The sequence below is a fragment of the Lagopus muta genome, chromosome 1 (genome assembly GCF_023343835.1).
Source record: "Lagopus muta isolate bLagMut1 chromosome 1, bLagMut1 primary, whole genome shotgun sequence".
Classification (NCBI taxonomy): Eukaryota; Metazoa; Chordata; class Aves; order Galliformes; family Phasianidae; genus Lagopus; species Lagopus muta.
In genome coordinates, this window is record NC_064433.1 from 124018618 (window position 1) to 124045955 (window position 27338).

General features: G+C 37.1%; 1 protein-coding gene across 3 annotated transcripts in view; it reads right to left on the bottom strand.

The window, feature by feature from the left end:
* Nucleotides 1-27338, bottom strand: part of WWC3 (WWC family member 3) — a 96281-nt gene that overhangs the window by 34543 nt on the left and 34400 nt on the right. For all 3 annotated transcript variants that reach the window (XM_048934426.1, XM_048934425.1, XM_048934424.1), the window contains exons 2-8: nucleotides 26787-26896; nucleotides 21778-21981; nucleotides 18721-18797; nucleotides 16899-16978; nucleotides 10523-10652; nucleotides 5326-5475; nucleotides 3503-3576 (exon numbers count right to left, since the gene is read on the bottom strand). In XM_048934426.1, the coding sequence (XP_048790383.1) occupies nucleotides 3503-3576; nucleotides 5326-5475; nucleotides 10523-10652; nucleotides 16899-16978; nucleotides 18721-18797; nucleotides 21778-21981; nucleotides 26787-26896 (825 nt within the window). The remainder of the gene's footprint in view (nucleotides 1-3502; nucleotides 3577-5325; nucleotides 5476-10522; nucleotides 10653-16898; nucleotides 16979-18720; nucleotides 18798-21777; nucleotides 21982-26786; nucleotides 26897-27338) is intronic.

A 27338-nucleotide genomic window follows, 5' to 3' on the forward strand; every position in this document is an offset into this window, starting at 1 on the left:
TAAAACATACAAGCCCACTGAATTTCACTAAAAATTAAGCAAATAAATTTGCTTATACATGCAACTTGCCTGCACAGGATGAATTTTAACAGAAAAATACATAATTATTTTGTTTTGCTTTTTCAAGCCTCCATATGCTCTAAACAATTGAATTGGAAAATAACATCTCCAAAATTGAAAATGCAGGTGACTGTAAAGAAATTTCTGCACCCAAATTAGATACACTGGTTGAAGATGCTTGGATGTTTCTGTTCACTTAAAGTCAGATGCCATCAGACTGGATTAAAAAAAAAAAAAAAGAGTTAATGCCAGTACTTGTTATTGGAGGGATAATTTTTCATCTATTGATCAATTCACTTCCCAGCGTATGAGGTGCTGTAGCAGTGACATTTCATCATCACTCACCAATATATTTTGTGCAGTCATTACTTGAAATGGTACAACTTTGAGGTATCAAAGAGAAACAATTTGCTTTTGATTTCTCTTCCTATGAAACAGTCTATTCAGAAAAATGCTTGAGGGGGACACTTTCCAGCATGCAAATGCTTTTCATGAGAGGTGGTCTCACTGAAATAGCAACTGAAACTGAAAACAGTATTTATCCAGGCAGCTTGGGGCTGTCTGCTCAAAAATGTCTTCCTCCCTCCCTCTGCTTCTCTGGAGGGCCACACTGACAGATCTGAAAGAAACATTTTCACGGAAATAAGGTACAGTTTATTTAAACAGTAATGGGGGGGAAGAGAACGGTAAAGAGCAGGAGCCCCTCTGCTCAGCACGACTGCTGAAATAAAAAGTGGAGTTTCCACGTCTCCTGTCAGAGACTGGAACAGACGCAGGATAAAGGATGATTTCTACAGCTTTTTGAAGATGTCGGAATCCACAGCTCACAGCATCTGAAGATACTCATGGGAAAAATTAAATTGCAAATTATCTGACTTCTTTCCAGTAGGAAGCTGAAGGGAAAAAAAAAAAAAGGAAAAAAAAAAAGGAAAAAAAAAAGCTCTGCAAATGTCTTATTTATGCAAAGACCAAACCACTCAGCATTCTTGGAGAGACTTTTAAAGGAGGAATAAAAATCAGAGTATATTTTATAGAGGAGGAAAGATATTTGAGGAATATAAACCAACTTCCCCACTATCACAAGGTTCATCTCCCACATTTCTCAAGGTGGGTCAGTCAGAAATCCCAGCACTGCATTTTCTCACTAAAATACACACAGAGAATGTACTTTGATTTTAAAAAACTTCTGCACTACACACGGCAAGTATTCTTGCCGTCAAGTTGACATCTAAAGCTGTCATTAGTACTATCAATACTATCATCTATGGCAAAAATGCAACATGCTGCCCTTCAGTTAGGGGATATATTTTCCCCTTGCTTTCCTTTAAGGGAAGAGAGATGTTTTTTTTTCTTCCAGAGTACTTTTAAAGCCCTACCTTAAAACTTGGACATACAGGCAGTTTGCCTGCTAAACTTGTTTGCTATGCATTTTACACCCTGCTTGACAAGCAACCAGTCATAATATACTGTTTTACAGTTGTGATATACTGTAGCATTTTAATTTTCTACTTTGTAGATTTTAATCCATGGCAGCACATTCCGTCACCCACACTGCGCAGTAACAGTAGATATTTCAGCAGCCAAGGCAGAATGAGCACAAAGATATTTAGTAGAGACAAAAGCCCTACAGAAATGCCAGCAAGCTAAGGGGAAGGAATGCATGATAAATGAAGAATGCAACCACAGAGATAACTGGTAGGGGCAATGAGCTTTGTGCAGTTCCACTCAAAAGCTGAAAGCTGATTATTTCTGTACAACATACTGGGCAAAATAAGGCTACTATTTTAAAGGAACTAACGTGCTTTTGCTAAATAACAGAGCATTGTTGGAGCTGCTATTTCAGGACAACAAAACTACCCTTACTGCAATCACTGCTCTCTGTTTGAAATTAATGTCAGAAGCCAAATCGGTTTCATGGTCAGAAATATTGCATTCTGTATATAAACAAATACTCAGCATTTCCACCTGAGAAAACTTAAATTAAGAACTTTTAATACAATCTTTAGGGCACTGGTATTTCTCCTAAACTTAACAGTGCAAAACTAAATCCTATTCTATTTCCTACAACAACTGTCATGTAATCCTAAATTACCATTGGGCTGTGATGTGCTTATGGGTTACCCTCTGACCAAACACTACACATACGGCCTTTTGTTTTGCCTTTTTTCTTCCAGCTAATTAATTTTTGATAGGTAATAGTCACTGGTACCCACATAATGCATTTTACAATGCAGACTTTTATTCCAGTTACAAACGCTGAAGAAATTTAGCTGTGTATTTCTAATGTGCTTGCATCAATTTCTTTTTCTATGCCTGTATTGCATCCAAATGTGGGCAAACTTTCCAAGAAAAAAAAAAAAAAAATGGTAAATTGCCTATAAGGCTTCCAATCTGTGCCAAGACACATGACAACGTAAGAGTTTTCCTCAAAAAAAGTCATCACTGCGTGAAAAACAGGCAAGAGTACTGGACTTTGTCTTTACCCCTTGTTTTTAGAGACAGAAAAACAAACAAAATTGAAAAGGAAAAAAAAAAACAACTTGAAAAACAAATTTAATAAAATAAGGTTCTCAGAACTGACTGTAACTGGATCTTTCAAGTGCCACTCAATTTCAGGTAGAGAACATTCTACCAGAGCAAATGAACGTGATCATAAATGCATAACGTTACCATGTTCAAGCTATCATCTGCACCTACACCACTGTCCTGAGCATGCAATAAATAATTTGAAAGCAGCAAGATTAAAGAAGGGCCTATTAAACTACACTGGTATGTAATACTTTTAAAATAATTCTAAATCAGATAGGTTACTTTCAGAAAGCCATGAAAAAATCTGCAGGACTTCACAAAAGAAATAAGTAATTATAATAAGCAAGTAGGTTGAAAGACTTGATAAAGAATTAATTAATTCCAAGTTAACTTAAAAACATTTTTTCATATGTTTTTCATCCTCAGAATTTATTTTTATGTGCCTTTTTATTCAGCTATGAATATCTACTTATCTCAAGAGTTTTTTCATTCTGCTTCACACTGCATTTAGTACTTCATCATTCAGAATTCAAATCACAGGCATGTAAAGTTCTGAACAAACTGACAGAGACAGCCAGATACAAACCGGGTGCATATTAAAGACCGTTTATAGTGAGGCTTGAAAAGAATAAAGAAAAAATAAACAGCTCAATTAAACTACTGCAGCCTCCTGTTTGTACAAGTGTAGAATAGCACTGACATTCAGTTTTATCTATGCAAACAAATATAATAATCTTACGATAAGGTTTTACGTTTACCTAAGCTTTTATTACCTCCAAACTATCAGAAGTAAGCACAGTAAGCATGTTAATCTTCCTCAAGACATTTCAGTTAGGAGACTGGCTCCAGTTCTACTTTGAAAACGCTGACAACATAAGTAAAAATAAAAAATACCAATTTTGTCTTTATTTACCTTTTCTTGGCTTCTTCATATTGCCAGTTGAGTCTTACTTTGTCTACAAGTCTTGTTTTATCATCGAACCCAAACTTTTGCAGAGTTGAAGAGTAAAGATGGGGGGAAAATAGATGAGATTTTAAATGAGATTTTAAATACATTCTCAAAATAAAGGGTTAAATTAGTCTCTCCTATTGGCCTAACTAAAAATTGTGAATGTTTTGAATAACAACAACCAAAATCAATTTTATGTTTCAGACGTACAACTCTGGTTTGTAGCTAAACATATAAAAGATAAGTGAGCCCTTTCAACAAATTACGATACAGGAAATGAAGGGCTTGCAAACAGTATCACTTACAAAACATCAAAGCTTTTCAACTTTATGCAAGCCTAAATTATAACAAGTATGTTTTAACTGAAATATTTTATTACTTAAGGGATAGTTTAATAAGAAATAATTCAGACTACATACCATATACTGCAATGTATTACCCAGCACTTAGATCATTAGTGTGATTTAAACACTATTACAAAAACATTACCTGTTCTTTGAATCAGTCAGTCACAAAAAATGCATATATGTTACAAGTCCTTCTGTATACAGCCTGGTTTCTACAACAACTTCTCTTCATCTTAGGGCTTCAGTAGTTGCCCTCTTCATTGCTGCACCTCTAGATTTGCTATCTAACTGCTTCTTTTGCTCTCTTCATCATCACATGTGTAAAAAGCCACCTCTTCTTTACTCACATTCCATCACTAATAATTCAGGAAAATAATTAACCTCATTATACAATTTTATGTTCCTAAGAAAAAGCACTTAACACTTAACTTAAAAATAATCTTCTGACTACAGTTGGCTCGTCTTAGAAGGCACTCAGTGTATACTGTGAATGGCAAAATGTTGCAATTTTCCTTTTAGGTAATTTGTTTTGGAATTCATTAATCATATCCAGCATCAGCCTGAAAAATGGCACCCCAAAGGCACCATTTAACTAACACCCTGCAAGAAATTCTGGTGTTAAATAAATTTTCTTAGATACTTCGGGATTAACCTATTAAAAATACAGATTTCCTCTTACACAGAGGTCCTCTAGAGGTATTCAGCTTGGCTACTAGTCATCAGTAAAAGGTAATGAAATCAAAATGAAGTGATAAAAGCCTATGGTTAGAAGTTACACAGTTCAACAGAAATAGCTGAATATAAAGTAACACACAAACTATGGTACTATAAAACTACAGACAGGTTCTTTTATTGCTCTGCTGTCAGTCTCATTCAAAGAAGCAAATGCTAGGCTGCCAGTTACAGAGTTATTTGAAATATACTCTTTCATTCACACCGAACTATCTCTGAAGACTGATGATAAGCCATTTTCAAACACCTTATTCAAAGGCATATCTGAACATGAAAGTATAATAAAGTAGACCAGAAACTTTGTTAGTTGTTTAAGAAAAATATTTTGGGACTGAATAAGTATTTCCTTGTCACAGGAAAATGAAAGGAACAGAGGTTTACTCTGTGTCTTTGATGTGTGCGAACAATGACAATCAAGATAAAAACAAGATTAAAGAAACAAACTCCCATCTCTATTACCAAGCTGACTGTATCTGTTGCCCACCTATGAGCTACACCATGCTCAAGCAGTAGAATGGCAAAGCCCACCATTTACATGCTCTGGGAACAATAAGAAAATGCAAATCCTTCACCAAGGAATATTCATTTGGATTTTTTGTTCTACCACAGCTAACATGTACTGAATTAAAACAGGAAGTAACAAAGTACCATTCCAATAGAAAAAGCAGCTGATTTTCTAAAGCAAATGGCTCACATAGGAATACACACCTCCCCAGTGATGTCAGTCTGAGAACAAGCATCGCAGTGTTGTTGAGGTAAACAGGAATCACTGAGTGAACTAGAATTGTGCTGGAGATCCTGCAGGGAATCTGTAATGCAACAGCTATTCCTGAATCCATCGGTTAGCTTGGCCAGGCTCTACAAGAAAAGACATTAAAAAAAATAGTAACAACAGATTTTGATAATACCTTTTTTAATAGAAAAACAGAAATGAATTCTGCCTAGAGAGCATGACTTCATATAGGTAGCTTGCCTTAAAAGAGGTATTCACATTAAATAAAATTCATAACATTATCAGCTTTATCAGCTAATAAGAAGCACCTTTGCTTTGCAATAATTATTTTTTTTCAAAGAAGCATCTAGATATACATATATTTTAATCTCATTTTTACAATTTATTTTAGGTCTATGAAAGTTTTAGTTTTTGTATGGCCTACAATCTAGCAACTGTCAGCTTACATACCAAGTTTGTTGGTATGAAAGACAAATGTGATTCACCTGCCCTTTTGCCATCTTCTGCCCAGGTTACATTCCTCAGCCACTAATGCCTTCACATACAACTTGATGAATAGCTTGTATTGATTGTGGTCTTATGGCAGCTGATTTCACCCTTGGGCTCCCTTGCCCAGCATTCGCAGAGATATTTTACACTTTGGGTTAAGCAAGCAACATCTCTGAAATGTCTAGACAATGACATAAACTGTGAGGGTGAAGCACAGACTTCAGCAGTCTTAAAGGAGAAAAGGAGCAACAAAGTCAAGCAAAATTCGAGAAGTTTGTTTGACGGTAAGAACTTGGTCAGCAGGCTCTTAAAATTCCATTAATAAAAAGGTGTAATTGTCACTGCCACTTATTTTCTGATTATGTATTCTCTATTTTTCAGAAATGACAGATGATTTACTGTTTATGACAAAACTGCTATGCAGGCTGTCACTAATGACTAAGATCCTGAGTATTCTGCATCAAAAGAACTTCTTAAAAAAATGCTTTAAAAATAAATACTGCCCCCCCCCCCCCCCCCCTCCGCCACCACCAGAAGGGAAAAGCAAACAAATTATATGAACTGTATCAGTTCATAGATCATAATGTAGTCAAGTCAGCTGACTGCAAAAAAAACCCAGAAAAAAAACTCAAAACCACTTACTGCATTGGCCAAACTATCTGAGAATCAGAGACTAAGCAGATGCAGTTCAATAGCAACACGCTGACCCTCAGGAATTTCAGTGCCTCTGACAACTGACAATTTGCAACAAGCACCAGTTACTGTGCATATCCAGTTACCAGGATAGTCCTCAATTTTCAAAGAGCAGTTTAAAAAGGATACCCTGGATCATACCGCAACACTTCTTTTCCTACAACAAATTCAACTAATGGAGTAAGGAAGATAAGCCTGTATAACAGCAACTGGCTGCTGCTTACAGGAGCTGCAAAAGCCCCTTGCTGCCACCTGAAGACAAAGGCATCTATTACAGAGACCAGAAAGCAGCCTTAGGAATTGCAGCAGGCCTGAAAACCAGGCAGCAGAAACAGTGATGGTTTCTTGCACTAAGGAGCTATGCTTGTCTTGGGTCCCCAGAAGAATCCAATTCTTCTGCTACCTCCCAGTCAAACTGGGCCATCTTAGCATGATGGACAAATGAAACAGTCATCCTAAGAAACCAAAATTCAATTTTGAGTTATACTACCACTAAATCTCCAGCCAGTGGCCCTTTAACCTCTGGAGATTTGCTGCCAGATGAACAGCTCTACAAAGATGCAGAAAGAAAACCAGGGTGTCTGCCATTTTAAGATGACTGAATATTATCTTTCTACTCAGTGCTCCAAAACTCACTGCAAATCACCCAGTCCTGTCAGTTTCTTGCTGTATGGAGAACTGAGATGGATCCCTTGTGGATTTATGAGATGGAAATAATTATTTTAAATTGTTGCTGCACAAATATCAAATGTCTAATATGTTCTTTTTTCCAGTAAAGCAGAGCTGATCTCATGATCACCAGGGATTCAGAAAGCCTGAAGTATCTCCCAAATAAGCTATGTCCATCTGGCACCTTTGGCTAACATACATTATGCTACAGGTATATGTATTATGTTACAGGCACCACAGGTCCTGATGCCAGAACTTAAATCTAAACTTTTGCCCATATTTCAGCTACTTCATGCACTCCTGCTGCGCTCCTGACCTCCCACTCCAGCATCTCCCTGGAAGGTAATAAGGGACTGCTTGGATGCTGGCCAGGTTTCCTATCTGGGCACAGTTGCTGAACTCTGGATTTTACTAACAAATGACATAGCATTTTGCAGGTGGCAATCACCTTAACTTACATCCACGTGAATAGGTGACTGTGCTTTATGGTAAGTATAGAAGTCCTCTGAGTCCTTCTTAATTGGATGAATTAAAAGCATACCCTCCAGCGATCATAACATGAAAAATTACAACCTAAAGTTAGCACACTTTTCCATAGAAACAATTTAGATCAGCTACTAGGAGAAAAATCCTCCCCAGCAATATGGAAGAGAGAACCTCTCTTTCATCTGAGGTTTATGGATGGATTGTTAATGGTAATCTTACAGTAACTGAAAGACCACTTCAGTGCATGGACGTGAAGCTGCAGACACACCAGTCAAAATCTATCCGAAAAGAGAGCACTGCCATCTCGTAATTAATTTGTTGCTAGCTGACTTAGGTGGCACATAACATTTCAATGTAGTTCTTATCTAACCTATTTGGTTCACTTAAATGGTAAAGAAGGAAATAATAAAGAAGAAAATGATAAAAATTAAAAAAACAAAATAACAAAAACTCTCCAATGCTTTCTAAGAAAGAACATTTTCGAAGAACACGAACATACTGGAACAGGAATTAAAGCATGAAGGGAGGGGGAAAAGAGACACACACACAGCTTTCAGGAACATAAGCACACACCTTGATTACTAATCTTATATAAAAAGTTTGTCCATTTTTTTGGAGCTGTGAGATTGTGTATTTGGCTTTATTTGTAACCACAGCACCCAGTTTAAATCTGACCACCCTCTGCTTCCCTTGTCAGACTTCTCTCCCACACAGCTCTACCCAATTATCATATTTCTACGACAGCCACAATTTTCCAAGCACCTACACAAGACTGAGTCACTTTTGCTATGTTTAGTTCTGTTGCTTACACTGGCCAGATTTAAATTAAGAAGTAGTATAAAATTTTCTATTTCCTTTCTCTGAAATAAATTCCCAGCTGTTTACAGAATACTTCCAACTCATCTATAAACAGCATTCAAAACAGACAATTTTCCGTAAGAAAGCCTGTCTTACCAACAATAGCTTTTAAAGATAGCGCTTCTGTGGACAAATCAATTTCCAAACCCATAGGGGAAAAAAAAAACCATCAAATTCTCAACTCATTACAAAGATGTTTTAAACAGACTTTCACTTGTTTGCCAAAGCTAAACGACTCCACAACAATTATCTTCAAAAAACAGTAAATGAAAGAGTATGCAGGCTCTTGTCCATATGCTAATGGTGGTTGTTGAAAAACAGAGTTCTGTAGCTGAGAATTTGCTCTATCAAATAGTGTTGTGCTCTTTCTATCCGATGTTACTTCCTTGGTAATAAACAAGAAGCGTTACTTTCAGAGTGACCTATGTATACTTAAAGACTATGCAAATGCACCTAAAATAGGTTTATAAGATGTGATTTTAAGGCATCTTAATGTTTACCACTGGATATTGTGCCAGTGGGGACTGAAAATCTAAAGAAATGGGGGGGAAAATTTTTTAAAAAACTACCAAGAGAGTCAAAACAAGGCCAGTAGTTAAGCTGTTCCAAGGTCTCACACACAAGACTTTAAATTACCCATTAGTTTCCTAAAACGTGCGTCACAGCATCCATGAAGAACTGCCTTTCTAATCATTTTTTGCTAGCTAGGCATGTGGAAGACTTGAGAATCACTTTAAAACCTAGCCAACACAAAATATCAAGTATGTTAAAAGCTGCCAAGGCAGAAACTTTTAGTAGTGACTTAAGTGTTCTGTCTACTTGAACAAGGATTTGTGGTCCATCAGCTGACCTTCGGGTAATACTTTGGAGATTGAATAATTGTATAACTATGGAAATTTATTGTATGTAGATTACAAGCTACCCACATCATTTAACAGCAACAAAAAAACAAAAAAAAACAAAAAAACAAAAAAACAAAAACAAAAACAAAAACAGCGAAAGACTATTGCAGAGAAAAATGAAAAGAAAAAAAAAAAAAAAAAGGAATGGCAGTAATAATTTAGTGCAGTCCCAAAAACTTAGGTAATGAAAATATTTTTTTCCATACAGCATTTTCAGAATGAGGTAAGGAATACTGTATCCAGAGCATGTTTCAGCAAGTCTGTACCAAAGTTCCTGCAGTGGCAAAGGATCGTGGCTCAGTCAAGTTATTGTCATACTGATAATGCAGACACAGCAGGTGAGAGCTCAGAGCAGATGCAGAAGTCATTCAAAGACATGCCCAAGCAGTGATCCAGCACCTTCCCTTAATCCTCATACTCAGATTCAAAAAAAAATTTTAAGCTTGCATGATGATTTTATCTATTTATATATTATCTATTTTACTCTATTTTATCATATGCTTTGAGGGTTTTGTGAGGACATTTGAAATTAATTTGTCTTAATACAAACACTTTGGAGGAAAGACTGAAGCAAAAAAGAAAAAAAATTTTTTTAAAAAAAGAGCTGCTGAACTGTCACACAGTGACAGAGATTCAGTTTTATGAGAAACTCATAAAAGGAAAAACAAGCTGATAAACCTTTAGAACACAGATTCTCAATGCTACTTCTTCACAGGGAACGCAAGGGGACATTAAACAAAGTGAAAAACATACACTGTTGGTCTCATTTTTGTTTTTAAATACAGCATAATTCCATAGGAGTCTTTGACACAGCAGTAGTGGAATGCTATATTAAACGAAAACATTGGTCTCAACGTTAAGAACAGTATGTTATTTACAACAAAAATATGAAACTCAAATTGTGTATACTGTGAACATAAGGCTCCACATCTACTTCTTTTGAATAGTCTGCCATTAGCAACTATCAAACAGAATAATCAAATTTGGACACCATGCTTGTTTATTTAAACCTGGAAATCCCAACAAGGAAATGGAAACAGACTGCACATTTCAGGAGTTGTGTATTTTTTTTTACCTGCATAAGGTCCTGCCTCTCTTTTTCACCTGTGCATATGGCTTTCTTTATGGTTCGTAGCTCACTCATTATAGCCTGCGCTTCATCCAGTCTGTAATTCGTATGAGCACTTGACATCTTACGATCGATCCTGTTGAAAAGACAAAGACAAGTTCAAGAATTTACACATAATTAGAAACACCACAAATATTTCAAGACCTTTTGTTTATTCATGTACCATTTCATTTCCAAGAATAAAATTACATTCTATTGGGAAGAAGCACAGCATTCAGTGCCCAGTACACTCTAAAGCTAGAACAATGCAATTACCTACTCAGCTTTGCAAAACCAACAGATTTTCCATTTTTAACCTCCCCTAGTACAGAGTTTATTTACAAAGGCAACATTTGCAGGTTACTTTACACAACAAAAGTAAAATCAACCTAAAACTAACCTACACAATAATAACTGAAAAGACAGTGGCAGCCAGGCCAACACCATTCAGATGCATCACTGCACATTTGAACATCTCTTCCAAGACTTCTGTCTGATCCTGTTTTAGAGGTTCCTAATGAAGGCATTCTGTTTTTTGGGAGAAATTTTATATTCCAAAAAAGTTATTGTAAATGCTTTCCCTTCACTACAGACATCTTTGAGTATCTTCTCTAGACAATATCATCTTGGAATATAATCTGTTATATTGGAACATCATCTATTGTCTCTGGACAATATCATTCACTTGAACAGACTGCCGAAGGAGGTTGTGGATGCCCCATCCCCGGAGGCATTCAAGGCCAGGCTGGATGTGGCTCTGGGCAGCCTGGTCTGGTTGTTGGTGACCCTGCACATAGCAGGGGGGTTGAAACTAGATGATCTTATGGTCCCTTTCAACCCAGGCTATTCTATGATTCTATGATCTCCCCGCACACACATCTGGTGGTCAGCCTCTTCTTCCGTGTAACTAGCGACAGGGCTAGGGAAAACAGCCTCAAGTTGCACTGAGGGGATTTCAGTTGCATGTTAGGAAAAACTTCTTCGCAGAAGTAGTTGTGAGGCGCTGGCACAGGCTGCCCAGAGAGGTGCTGGAATCACATTCCCAGAGTCTCTACAAAACTTTTCAGAAGAACTACAGGATTTAACGGCCTACCTAAAGCAATTTGTGAAAATAATGTTAAATTCCTGTTGAGGTATGAAGGCCCCAATTTACCTGTTAGTCTAACATATAAAGTATGTGCAGGTGTGTTTTTACACATTTTGTGTAAATGAATATTTTTCCAAAAAAAGTTGGTACGTGTAATGGTCCCTACACCACTCCTAGGAACAAACATCTTCAGAAGGTATCTCTGGATAAAAAAGATGATACAGCCATCAGGTGTTACATACAACATCAGTTTATAAAAAGTAGTAGTAAGAGATGTCCTAGATAATTATGACAAGAATTTTGTGTAATATTGAGAGTAACTCAGAGTTTCAAGGTATATTATGCTAGAAATAACAAATAATTTTAAAAAAAGCATAAAAAATAGTGCATAAATCCTAGTCTGTGAAAAAACAAACTGTCAGAAAAGACCCTCTTGCGTTGTAGTACAGGATAGGAGATAAATCTAGAAACCTTGTAACTGTCTTGTATTCTTAGAATATTTAAGTGGTACCAAGAATACAAATGCATTTGCAATTTAAACTACACAAAAACTTTTCTCACTCTCACTCAGTCTGTTCTGTCAGTGAAGCAAATCACTAAAATTCTACTTGCAGCAGATTACTTACTTTAAAATTAAAATATTAAAATCCTAATAAGAAAAACTAAAAAGCTTGAATAAAACTCCTGTGGCTTTACTGTGTAGCTCACAACATTCAGGACAAATTACAGGCTGGGTTTCCGCAGTTTTGCTTTGTTTGTTTTCTTCTGTCAGGCCCCGACTTTGGACAAAACGCAAAGTATAAGCCTGAACCTCAACTTTCCGCTTAAGCTCAATTTTGCCCATGTTGCATATGAAAACATATATAAGCCTTTATGATTTATGTTTCAAAAAGCAGAAGATACTTAAATCATGTGCCTTAAAGCTATGCTTTGTTTTGTTTTTCAGATGATTGCTTGAGTCTTCATTCATTTTTACTTAAAATCCTGAAAAGATTAGGTAAAACCATGGCCAAACAACTACTCCGATTAACTAGAAGTTTCATGAAAATGATAATGTGGTTTTATCTGAAGGTTATGTTAATGTTAAAAACATAGATTCCACCCAAATTCTAGACCAGGAAATGTCTCCTACACAACTGTTCATTATACTATTTGGCAGGTACAAGGTGGCATTACAGGAAGAGGAAATTATTTAATTTCAACCAGATTTTTGTCCAGTTACCCACAAATTAATGTTCCTGGACGTCACTTTGGAGCCCAACTTAGAAACTGGTATTTGTTTAAGCAAAGAATCAGAAAAAACTCTACTGCCAGACATATCACAGCTTAAATCAGTATTGCTGTACATCCAAACAGCCTCAAATATTTTACAAAATTACGTTATTTATTGCCCATTCATTTTTTTTTTCTCCTGTTCACAAAGCTCTAGTTTTGAAAGCCACAAAGTTAACAGGAATCTTCCATTTATTAATGGGAAAGAGCATGATGGAAATGCAGATTAGCCCTTTATACAAACAGGAAGAGCATTCAAGTAATACTCAACTATGAATGAAGCACACATTTTCTCAGGAAGATGTTTCCAGAACAAGTAGGCTACTAACACACTCACAATAGTTTTGATCCCATACAGCAGTCTCCACTCTGTTTGCTGCTACATCATTCAAATACATAAGTCTCCTCCTCCAGTCCTCATTAAAGTGTATGTCTGTAGTTGAGTTAAATCTAATTTTAAAGCTTTTGTCAGTTCTCATATCCTCTGAACTCGTGCGTAGTTATAAATTGTTTAGTCAGCCCTAATTCCCCATCTCTCCTCATTTTCTCTGAGCATTCCTTCCGCTCTCGCAGCCAACTGGCTGGGTTTTCATTTTCTTTGCTGCTAAACGCCTTCTTCCTCCAAAATCTTCTGCTCTTCCTCCTGGCAAGCAGAAGGGTGAAAACACATGGGAGAGAAAGAGCTGCTCCTCATCCTCACGCCCTAACAGTCAGATGAAGGAATATGTTCCAGAAAAGGCTCAAGTTTAACTCCCTAACCCCGAGCTTTAACAGGATCGGCTGCACCTTGCGGCAAAGGCACCCCTAGAGACCAAGGAGCAGAGAAGGAGATCACGCAGGGTGGGAGAAAGGCAGGACTGAAATACTAAGCTCCAGAAAGTCTCCAGTGGGCACGGGCAGGCCGTAACATTTGAAGGCTTATCATAACATTGCCAAATTTGGATGAAAGTGGAGAAAATACAGCCCGAATGAAAAGTTGCAGCACTACAGATGTTGGAATTCTGACTATAATGGAATTGCAAAGCTATTAAAAGTGGTTGAACACAGAGCTGTGTTGGTTCTGATACCTGCTCCCAGCACTGTGCTGCTTAGAGGTTCAAAGCAAACCTTCAGCCAGATATAAAGCCTGAAGTGTGACAACTCCCAGTATTGCTCTTGGCACATACTTAAAATAAAGTGAAGAACATGGCTTTAAAACAGCTGAACAGGATGCATGCCAGTCTCAGTTTGGCAGTTACTTGACGATTTGACCAAACACAAGAAGGAACAAAAAATATGAAGACCCAAAATTTAGAAAAGGTTACAAAAAGGGAGAAATGCCTGGAATGCACGAGTCTTCACAAAAGAAAAAACAGAAGAAAAAAAAAAAGCAACATGAAATACTTCTCTTTTAGAAAAGGAATGACAGGACTCTTTTCAAACAGCACACTTGTTTCGTGGATATGCAGAAAGTAAAATTCTTGAGCTTCAGTACTTGACTGGAGAGCCCCTTTTCCCTAGATGAATAAGAGTGCAAGGAGAGAGAGGGCAGGGACAGCCCAGAGCACAGGCACACTCACAGCCTTGGCCATCTACCTACAAAACCATCCTCTGTCCTGACTACTCAAGGAGGCTAGAGAAACTTCTCTCTGCAGTTGTTAGACAGCACAAACACTATCCAAATAGGCTCATTTCCTACTGGAAGTGTAATAATTCAAAGAAAAGAAACTGAAAAATTACCTGAAAAGCCAAAACAAAAGCAGAATTCACCTCAGAGAGTGGAGCTCAGCAAGCCACAAACACTAATTTCACAACACAGATCACTGCAATATCAGAAAGAACGCTGGCAAAATGCTGTCACCAGCTACAGCAAATGGCACTGAGCACCACCCAGAGCACCACCAGACAGAGTGACTGCAGCAGCAGCAATGAGAAGCAGCACTGAAGCACTGAGCTGTCATGCCTGAACTCTTAAACCAGCTGATTTATTACCACCACTGACTGATCGGGTACACAGGGCTCGCCTTGAATCGGCTTCTCTCTTGAATGTCTCTCCTGTATCCCCATCCTGGAATATGGGCAACTTAACTTGGGCTAAAATCCAAGACAAACATTTGTACTCATAATCATTTGCAGACTTTACTTCTCAGTAAGTCGCACTACTTCGTTGGGCTATCTTAAATTAATTATGTTAATTGAAACAATCTTGAATTTCAAATGGCCTTCAAGTACTTTCACCTCCCCACTCAAGTGGGTAGTCTTTTTATAAAAGCAATTGAACCTATAAATAATTGGACCTATTATCTCAAAAATGCCTGGTGGAAATGAGGAGGAAAACAAATAACCAAAGCAGAAAAGGCAAGACAATTTTTACTCAAAGAAAATATGATGGAGAATATTATGACAAAACTGGTTTTGCTCTTACTTCTTACTTAACTGGGGTACTACCCAGAAACATTGATCAGTCTTAAAATATTTGCAGTTTCAAAACACAGACTGCTTGACATTACAATTATGAATTCAGTTAATTCTCCTACAGCTAACTGTAAATGCTTTGTGTAGTCAATAAAATATATTTATGCCTGAGAATGATTACATTATACCTGCTAATGAAGGATTTTGGCTGGACACTTTTTTTTTTTTTTTTTTTCCCTGAAGCTTTTAAAATTCATTAAAAAACAAAAGAACCTTGTAAATGGGATGAAAAATATGAAATGCATAGGCTATTCCTTTAACAGAAAGAACTGAGTATCTTCCTTTATACAGTTCAGTTAATGTAATGCCATCTTTGGTTAACTCTGTCTGAGCTGGAAAATCAGGAACCTAATTGCTCTGGGACCTCTGGAGCTTAGCCAGGATTCCCAAAGCAGAAGTGTGTGTCCATGCTTCACAGCACCAACACAATAAATCCAAAGCTTCCAAGTATTTCCACAGATGCTGTACTTATGCTGCAAAATGCATTATACATGCAACAGTTCCAACTTTTCAAGAAGCGCTTGCAATTAGGCAGTTTGTTTGCATGCATGCTGGAGAGATGGCCAAGATTTCTAAATGCACAGCCACACGTCCAAAGCAAATCCAAGAGCTGTTCAATGTACAGCCTAGCTCTGGGCTTGTTGAACAGATCTGGAAGTCACAACAACGTGTGTTTACCTGCCACCTTTTCCATGGCCTGGCAATCTTTCTCCCTATCACACGGGCCTTCCTGCATATGTGCTATGAGTGCAGGTGACTAAGCAGTACATAGATGGAAGTCTCTCAGTTCCCATCTGATGGCCTGCAGGAAGAGTGGCAGGTAGAGGGTTACCACAACAGTTTGCAACCTTTGCCATCAGCAAGCGTGAAGGAAACAAGAGCACAGGCTATCTAATGGTCTGGGAGCAGCAGCAAACTGCCCTGAGCTCCCTCAGTTACCTCTCCTTCCAGAGAGGAAACAAGGGGTCATATTTACATGCAGTCATTCTTCACGCATGCAACAAAATCCAAGGTCTCACAGAGCTTTACATCTACTGCACATGAACACATCAGCTATGCTCCCCAGAATTGGAAGGTCTGACCCTCAGGGAAAAGGAAGAAGTAGTATTGCAGTGTTCAGGCTCCCACCCAGGAGAAATATTGTGCCCTGCCAGAAAGCTGAGGTGCTGCTCACAGAAATACTATCCCATTGCACAGTGGTTCTGATTGGGCTCCAGACAATACATATTTTCAGAAGATGCTTGGAGTACATTTTTAAAATCTGATTCATTTTCAGGCAGAATGGAAGGACGGTACCTATAAAAGTGTTTTTGCATGTGGATCTCTGAAATCACCTTTTCACCTAAGTTTGTCCAGTCCTTCTTCCATCTTTGCACACTGTTCTCAACGTGCACCATTATCATAGCAGAAACTCTGAAGCAGAGCAATTAGAAACTTTCTTTTTTTCTTTTTTTGGCAATAGTTCCCTGAGCAAGTCATTCCAAGATGGGGGAAAAAAAAAAATCAGCCTCCCACAAACCCTTAACTTACTCTTGCAGAGTTTCCACTCCTTTTTCCTTATATTGCAGCTCTTGCTTCATCTGTGCCAATTCTCGTTTTAGCCTAGAAAGCTAAATATACCAAAATAATTTAAAGTAATAATACGTAACGGAAACTTTCATTATAAAAAATAACTGTTTCAAATACAAAACTTAAAATCATTTTTAAATAAATGGAAGCTATAATCTACGTTTTCTTCCTTTTTTGCTTTAACATTTGTAATAAAATAACACATCCTCTGAAATATCAAATGACCCAACCACAATATTCACCTTTTCCCTCATGTTTTCTATTCTTTTTCCACCTCAAATAGCTTATACTAATAGCTAAAAGCTTCATATGACTTCCTTTCTTCCACTGTAGCAAACAGATGTGTAAAAAGAAAAAAAAAAAAAACAAAATCAAGAAACACCGAAATGTTTAATGCTATTAGCTTTTCAGTCTAGCACAATAAAATCACTGGCATCCTTCTTCCAGAAATGGCACCCTGATTTGCTATGTGTTTTCACACTGTCTTGCCTTTTGCCCTCTCTGGCACTCATCTTGATCCAGGGAGTGTATATAGATCAAAAATGAAAGAACGGCAGTGACTCAAAAAATATCTACTACTACTTGATACTACACATTTTTGTCTATTTATTCTATTACCTGAAGCACTTATGTCCACATGTGCACACATTAAGTTGAACAGACTGTCCTATGCACTTGTGAAATCGTTTTATATTGAGATGCAGGAAAAGAGACAAACAGTTTTAAGACACCTTGTTTATTTTCTTTAAATATGATTTAACTAAATAAGGCTTGTTTTCTTGTTTAGACTATGCTGACACTTAGAGTATGTAACACAAGCAAACACTGGTCAGCACGTAGTAAACATACACAGATAGAATAAATGCCTTGGAAGGGTGGTGAACGGGATTTAATTTCAGAGGCACGCATGTGAAAAGCTGTCACTACAACAGAAACAGAACACTATCCTGCAAAGATAAGATTTTTATTGATTTTGTGAGCTGAGTGCCTAGCATGCTAAATCCCGTTTTACCAGTTAATGAAGAGAAATGTGCAATTTAGAAAATAGGTTTAAAGCTCAGTGTTATAAACTGCTTCTTACAACCATTCGTGACTATTGTATCAATTTCAACAACTTTCAGACTTCAAATCTTTGCAGCATAAGATCAATTTCTAAAGCCAACTATTCTTTTTTCAGACAAGACAGTACTAAAAATATGGTTATAGTTTTGGGTTTTTTTTTAAATTATTATTATTAATTATAACATTTTATCCCAGAACTGTCTAGAACTATCAAAAAACCAAACTTTGGATTTTTGTAGTTTACATTTACATTGTAGTAGACATGGTCAGCATGTCTACTAAATTGTCAATAGACTTACAAACAAATGGCTAAGTCTAGAGCTCAATGATATCCAAGGAAACCCACTGAAAATGGTAAATAAGAAAACAGTAAGACAGTAGGTTTGAACTGTACTCAATCAAGGCAGGATTTTGCTGCAGAATATTTCCTACTTACGGCAGTCTGCACAGAGAAAGTAATTTCTGAAAGCCTAGCTGAGTACGCCTCTGCCATCTATGACAAAAACTTTATGCTTGTAACATGGAAAAAGCATTACTTTCAAAGCCACTGCATTGCAATAAATGTGGAGTTCTTTTAATGTAGCAAAGGCCTGAGTACATTTTTATATTTTCTTTTCAAAAACACATGCAGCACCCAATGTAAATGTCAACTGAAACGCACAGTCCCCCTCTCTTCCCCATGCCTAATTCACATTTTACAAAATTAAAAAACACTACTCACCCTGTCACGACGGCTGGCTATTTCTGCTTTAATCTGATATGGGTCATACTTGGTATTAGTTGAAAATCCAGAGAATGCTAAACAGATGGAAAACATTATTTTATATTTATTTTTTTCTTTACCACACTTCTTAAGATGTAGCACTGTTTAAAAGACCGTTGCATTCACTCTTTGCGTTACAAGTCACTTGCTTTTAAAATAATTCTCTCGATTAAAGTGCAACAGAAGAATTATCTTTGGTCTGGTTGAAGTTTCTTATTTAGTCCTGAACAGAAAATAAATGAACTGTATATAGCAGCACTGCGTATTGCTCAAAAGCCAACAGCCTCCACTAAAGGACGGTGGCATTTACTGATGCAATAATTTGTGTAACATTAACAATTGCTATTTGTTTTCTAAGTTTGTTAACATTACAATAGGGACTAAGGTAAAAAAACTATTGTCGGGACAAAATTCCATCAGTGAAATAGAGAAGTTGCTTCCTAAAACAACAGCATAGGGAACAGACATTCAGCTCAACCGCTTGCAAGTGAGTTCTTAAAACAGCATCTCTAGAGCCAGGCAATGATTTCAAGCTGTGACAGTATCAGCTAAACCCCAGACAGATGAAACGAAAGTTCCAGAGGAGAGGCTGGGCAAGACCAACCATGATTTATTAAGCGAGCCATTCATGGCAGCACTGGCCTGCTGAAAAATGCCCGGTATGCAAGTGGATTGGGTTGTGCTGTTAGACTTACCATCCTTTTGCAGAGCCAAAGGCTGCTGCTGCTTTGAAACTCATATCCATGTCTGCATTTCACTGAGCCTTTCCACTCTCAAAAGAGCACTGCAACGCCAAGGTCATGTCAAGCGTGCAAGAACTTGCCAAAATGAGTAGTCACGCCTGGACTAATTCTCTAAATCCAGGATTTTCTATGGATTATTTATAATTTTTTTTTATTTTTTTTTTTAACAGTGCTGATCACAACTGAGTCACAGAAGTGCTGCATGGGCACCTCCCTGCCAGCCCACGACCGCTGAGCTCACGCTGCCTCCCACTCCATGAGCACACTGCACTGAGTCAATGACAGCACCCACAAGCAAAGGGAAGGAAAACAGTTTGTGTACTTTTAGCTCTTTTAAGGCAACAGATTTAAACAAGCGCTAGTGGAGGCAGGAATATTCACAGTATAAGCACCCACCTTCGGCACTTTAGTTGCACCCAAATTACAAGTCAAAGACTTCTGCACAAGAAGTGGAGAATCAAGCATCTCAGAGTGCAGGGGAGTGGCAAAATTAAGAAAAACAAATGGAGAAGCCTTAGGGAACCTCAAGAAGACAGTATGAATAATCACCAAGGGGATTTAAAAAAAAAAAAAGACTAATCAGCCCATCTCATTTCCTCAAAGCTGATGCATGTGACCTTAAAACAATATAAAACATATTTTCTCATCAAAACAACTGAAAGGTTGGTTTTACAGTATACTGACAATTCCACAGGCACATGGACACACGTAGAAAATCTACCCAAAGTCTGAGAAGGAAAGAAGTCATTTAATAAAACATTCACATCCATGCTACACGTAACTTTCCACTTTGTCATTTCCAGTCATATTTTGTTGGTGTTTCAAGCAAATTGTTTTTCTAAGATCCATCAGAATCTGAAAAAGGCTCTGTTTTTCTAACTTTTATTTTCCTCCAAAGAAGCTTCTTTCTGCATATTCACCTGAAGTACAATTCAACAAGATCTCCCACTGAACTACTGTGAATTTACTTATTTTTAAAGAACTCCAAGTTCCTAGAAAATAATTGAAGCAAATCAAACACTGATAGCACAGTCTTTTTATGCCATTCCAAGTCTTCATGTCGCAAACTCTTTAAATGAGCATCTCTCTAAAAAAATACAAACTTGAAAAAAATTCATTTTCCTAATAACCCTTAATAAATTTTCATATAAAAGCAAAAAATAAGACCAGATACATCTGTTATATCACAAATTAAAATACAGAGACACCTGTATTTCAAATTAAATAAAAAGATAATTCCAATTTATACAGTAAAGGAATGTTTGATGGAGACTGGTCAGGACCACCTGGGACACCTCATGCCTAGAAAACATCTTTCATTTAGGAGTTTTGCATGTGAATGAATTCTCTGTGAGTACTAAATACAGAATCTAAACACGTATATGCCAGTGCCTACTTTGACCTCTCACGTTCATATTTCTTGAACTTTTCCAGAAAGGAGTAAGTAGAGATTCCCATACTTACCAAGTGCTTGGCATTAACCAGCAGATGCTGCATTTGAACAATGGCTGTACGCAGAGGCATTGAAAAGCCACCTGTGCACTGAAATCCCACTATGTTTCCACACTGCTGGTGGATACCCTTCTCCTTTGAAGAGGATTGTTTTGACTCCTCAAAAACACCCCTTCTTTCTGCACCAGCCATCAACAATGACAGCAGTGCCACAACTTCAAAATTTAGAAGTGTTATCATCTATTTCAAGCTGCCTCAGACATAAGAAGAATAAAAAGAGCGGGACATCAAGACTTTGCAACCTAGTACCAGCATTAGAGTCAGAGGCTGGCATCCAAGAACACTGATGAAACACCATTTCCTACTTTATCAAAGGAATCTCTTGTGTTATTCTAACTGATATCATCAGATATACTTCTGACCACAGTGCCTTTCCCCTAAATCTTTATAAAGCTAACAAAGTGACCACGGATCTGCAGAAGGCTTCCCTAAAATGATGGTTTCCTCAGCTTACAGCACAGAATAATCTATGAACTTACAAGGGATTGTGGGTGGCTGGCCCAGAAATATTCAGTCTTTGTTGCCTTTCATGAAGCATCAGCATGGCTGCCACCAAGATATTTCTGTTTAATGTTAAAAAGTTATATACTAGAAGACCTAACAGGAAACCCAAGGCCCTGAATAGCAGAGATAAAGGGCTGTGCCTCGCTTCTGTTTTCAGAGTCTTCACTGAGAGGAGAATACGGCAATGAAAACGTTTCTTACCCTATATGTTGTGTTACGTATTCATGACAAATCAAGAAAAGAATGGTAAACTCACAGCTCGCATAAGAACGGTTGTCATCCTCACACATTTTGTGCAACTGTTGATATTCTTCTTGGGCTAGTTCGAAACGCTGCTGCTTTATTTGGTAAATCTCCTTCTTGGCATTAAGTGCCTCCTGGGCAACTATTAAATATTCCTTTAGCATGCGTTCCTGCTCCCTTCTCCATTGCTCCCTTGGGTCTTCAATTTGTGTAAGCTCTAAGAAGAAAAACAAAAAATTGATAAGACACTTTATCCCAAAAAAGGGCAAATGGTTTGGTTAAGGTCTGTTCTGCAGGTCTGCATCACAAATTGAGAGTGACATGCTCAAAAATCCAGTATAAAGTTGCTGAACAATTAATCTGCCTAACACTACAGTGTTCAAAATCATTCCATCCAAAGTAGAAGAATAAGAAAATCACTCTGAAATGTAAAAGGCATTTACATTTGTTTTCTCTTGGCATGCTCTAGGTTGCAGAGAAAAGAATTTGTATTTATGCTTAATTTCTTTCGCAGCCAGCTTGAAAATTCTGAGGATTACCTAAAAACCCAGAAGCACATAGGAAAACAAAAGGTATCTAGAGACAGTTGAAACAGCTTTAAAATATTACACACTAATTTCACACATTTAATATTCTGAAAGGCTAGTGACTACACCTACCTAGAGAAGAATAAAGTAATTCAACCAGAATTCATGCAGAAGAGCACTTATGTTGGCATTTGTTTGTTAATTAAGAAACAGCACTGTCATGCTTTCCCTTTCCAGAATTACAAAATCCTCGTTAAATTAAAAAACTAAAAACAGTTTTCCAGTGCAAAATTTTTCTCATATAAATTGATTTTCCAAGCTACTACATTATAGCAACCTCTTCAGAGTTACACAGATATTTGAGATATCTGCAGTAATATCTAAAAAAAATAATTAGCTCACTTGCATTGTCTTTGGGGTGATGCTCAAGCTAGCAAATATGTTTTGCATGAAGATGTCCATTTGAAGTCTCATGTTTAAGAACACGTTAATTTCTGATGATTGAAGCTTTGATGGCAAGAAGTCACTGCAGATGTTATGTCAGTGTTCAAAGCAGTGGCAGAAAGAGCAGCACAGTCAGGAGGCATACCTAGTCATTTTTTCCAAACTTTGTTTCTCATAAGAGATGAAAGCCAGTTATGTTTAATATTTATCTTGCATTCAGTAATTCAGAATTTTGGTGCTCATAACTAAATGTGAAACTATAAAAGGTTGACCTTAACAAATTAACTCTAACGATGTCAAGGTTATGCTACCAGCTCTGCCATTTACAAGCCATTTGAAAAGTAGATAGAAACATGAAGCTTGTTTATGAACAGTACTCCCAGCAGAACTACCATGTTCCCAACTACCTTTATTCAGCTGTAACTTTCCACAGCTCCTCACAATGCAAGAGTACGAAGCTTGTGCCTACAGTTTTGTCCTTTCTCCAATACGTTCACTGTATTGCAGTGACCTTTCCAGCAGAACCTCCAGTTTCCAAAATCTCTCTGCTCCAACATCCCCAACCTACTTCCAGAGCAGGATGTGCTGTGACTTGTTCCAGTCTCCATAAACGTTTATGTGCCTAGTTTCTGCACGCATGGGAAGCAAAAGAAAACTGCTGAGTTCACACCACAGCCCATCCTCCAGTGAGGGCACGATAATTTGCAACACTATCACATCCATCAGTGTTCCTGAAATTTATGAAAATATAATATTCCTAAAGCTACTGTCCTGCATGGAAACTATGCAAAAAATAACTAATATTTATGAGACAGAAAAACTGTATCATAGTAAGCATCTCTTTTTGAATGGAAAATTAATAGTTCTACTATTAGCTAAATTACATTGTACTGCACATTAAGCTTTGAGGTCCTATACTATACGGTACGGCATCACTTATTTGAGAAGCCTTCTCCAAAGCTGGCAGCATTCTTCTGAGACAGAAAACTACTTTAGTACAGTAGTGACATTCTCTTCTGTTTTATGAGTATGGAGTCTTCACTTTGCCCTGGATTTCTACATAAGTTTGTCATGTAATAACTGAAACTAATGCTAAGTTGGATGGTAAAATTCATTTCCTTTGTTTCTTTATACACAATTTATAAAAAAATACAAGACTATAGTAATTCAAGAACTGCCCCAGACAAATGCAGGGAACAGATTATTATTCCCCCACTGGGGAATGCCCAACTGGTTAAAGGAGACTTCAAAGGCTCTCAAGACTCTGAGGAGGAGGGAAAGGAATTCTGCGGCTGGCAGCCACCACGGTTTTTTAAGCAATGGTTGGACCAGAGCCAAGAGCAGCTTAGTAAGGGTGTCAACAAAGTACTGAATTTACAGAACAAGATGGAAATCAGGGTTGGAAGCAGCATTGAGATTTACTGAAGATTCCTCTGTTCCTGGGGATTTGCAATATAAATGGAAAAGTATTGCCTAGAAGAAGTTTTTACTACTTTCTAGGTAAACAAACTTAGTAAGAAGCTTGAAAAAAAAATGAGATGCATTACTGATTTCCTTTAAAAGGGATACGGGCAAAAAGCTGAGGATACGCAAAGCATGAGAGTTCCTCAATAACCATAGCTTTTAAAAGAATCTATTTGAATCATCTCTGGCATTTTCTCACAGAATTTCTTGGAACTAAAGCACTACTATTTTGCCAGTTAACACAGCTCCATCGTTGTTTTAAAGCATTTAAACCTGATCAGCCACTAAAGGCATCCTGGAAGGGTTTAAATAATCAACTTGTTTTCACTTGGAAGTTGCTTTTCAAGTATTTTAGACATAATTCAGAACATAACGCAAGGGAATCATTTCAGAAAAACATTTATTCATTGCTCTACCATCTCTGCCACCTGCCTGACACGATCTCATCATGCACATGATTCATTAGTTCTCACTTCTACAAAAGAGGTTAATGTCACCTTGATTGGTACTTCTGTTGTCCATGGTTTAAAATTGGATCAGCTATCCCAGTAATTTCTGAGTAACGATCACCCAGCTCTAATATCAATTTTGTTTTCCCTCTGAATATAAATCTTGCTTGTATAAGCAAGCACTGCATTAGCCTAAGGGTGACAAACCCATTTTGCTATGACGGCTGAATTACCATTTAGGATAATATCTGTGGGCTGCAAGTAATTAGTTATCATGAAAGAGACAAATTTTGCAACCTGGTTAATTGCAGAATGATTCCTTTCACTCAGTTCAGCATTGGCACTATGAAGTCTTTATCCATCTGTTCATATATTACCTTTATTTATTTCATAATAAGATTAGATGTATGTTCTCAGACCCATTTGTATTAATCTTCTCTTTCTATGCCTTCCTATTAAGCATTTGGGAATTTAATTTCTCTCTCCAAAGACCCTCTTCTACAGCTTTTGCTCGGATTGCTCAGAAAAAAGAATGCAAGCCAGATCTGACATGCCTACAATGATTAATATCCTTTCTGTAAGTTCAAACTTGATATCTGTGGTAAAACAGATAATAACAAAGTCTGAAAAACAAAAGGGAGTGATTTCTTTTGCATGCAGTGGTGATTATTATTCCTGTCCAAGATGCCTATTGCTAGAATCCTTCCTTAACTCTTTTAGTCAGAGCACCACAGTGGGAGTTCATGTTCTACCCATCATCTACAGTGGCTTCTAAAGCATTTAAAAAAGTTTATAGGAATAACAGCTGCCAATATCCTCACGTTTTGTTTTGTTTTCAATGTGTGCCTTCATGTAGCCATATACTGATACAAAAACACTCTATTGCTATACACCCAAAACAAAGTTCACTTTTCATTTAATTTCAGCATTAACTAAAGTTACCACTTAAACAGTTACACGCTTAAACAGCTATCCTGAAACTACTACTTCTTTTAAATAGAGAAACAACCTGTATTTCTTAACTTTCAGCTGGCTAGGATATCTATCCTTCTGATCAGAGCATTAACAGCTCTTCTAAGATTATTATTCAATTTGTGACTCTATTAATTTATTAATTTCACAACAATTAAGCATCCATGAGGGTCAAACAACATCATGAGATACATGAGATAAATGAGAACGTTTCTTATTCTGCTGTTGGTGGTGGGTTGCTTTCTTTTTTTTTTTTTTTTGTTTGCTTTTTTAAATAACTGTTTAATCACAACAGACAAATACTGCCAGTGATGGCAGGAAGACAAAAACTACTTCTATATTTCAATTTTTTAATTGACTGGATTTCAAGTAGATAGTAGTCAGGTTGTTTTTACAGATTATACCATTTACCATTACTGTGATAGCTCACATAACCACTTTCTTCTTTCCTCCCTCCCCGCCAACTGCCAGTTCCCACAATATTGAAAGCATCCACTCATTGGTGATAAGAAGCTTAATGATATCAACACAGCAGTAACAGCAACTGTAGTACAAAGCTGTAAAGATAAGACATACTACTTTAAAACTAGAACTGGAAAACGTGCCAAACAGAAGTGATATAAAGCTCAGCAACAGGTAACCAAAAAGGTAAATGATGGATATCATTCCCATTCTCAGAGGGTCATGTGTTGTATTTTGCGACAGCCCTTTAAAAGTATAAAATACAGGCTGTGTAAGAGTGGATGACATTACTGTAATTGCAGATTAAAAATCAGCACTCCTCTCTCAGAATAGATTTTGTTTTTCAAGATAGAAGAGTCAAGCATCGATCACTAGAAAGCCATGCAAAGCAAGAGTATAGCATGGAAATTTCAATATATGCAGAAAGCAACAAAATTACTGGCTGTTCATTGTTTGACAAAGCAAAACAAAGCAACTTTATGCACTATCTCTCTGTCATCAATTATAAAATTCTTTACAAAGGAAAGAAGGGCTGTGCCCCCATTTCCCATTTAAAAGATGATGAAACAGATAGTGCAAGAAATTACTTGTATACATTCTCTTGCTGTAACATAAGTTGCATAAATGGTATCGGACGCAAAGATAGTGCCATCAGTTCACATCAGCTTGCTTGTGTTCCTAAAAATAATCGCACTTCTACTCACGATTTATGTGGTCCATATAATACACTCCAATCTGCTGATCGTAAACAGTTTCCCATCCTAAAGGAAGCTCATCACCAACACAGTCAGCAAATGTCAATGGCTTTGTAATCCTGTAAAAAGAAAAATAACGTAAATGAATACAAAAGATGTAGTTTGCAGTGCCATGAGTGTCTTTATGTTTTGAATATATCACCATGATCTGATCACAAAATAGTTATGCTGCTTAGGAATGTGCTAATAATCACAAACATACAGTTTCAAAATAAAATTTCATTTAAATATGCTGACAGATACTCCCCAAACAAGTAAGACAAGCTTCTCCCTTCAAGTTTCTATGTTTAACAATTTAATTGCAGTGGCATGCAGTCCTGCCAGTTTTTTTCCCATATTGCAAAGAACACAAATATGAAAGCTGGAGTTTGTCACTGCTAAAAAATACCAGAAGCTTTATAGGCTTTATCCTCCTTTATGATGTCAAAGCAGTATAATTGTTTGTCCTTAAAAAATTAAAACAAAAATAATAACACTGTAACACATTTCTTTTCAATTATG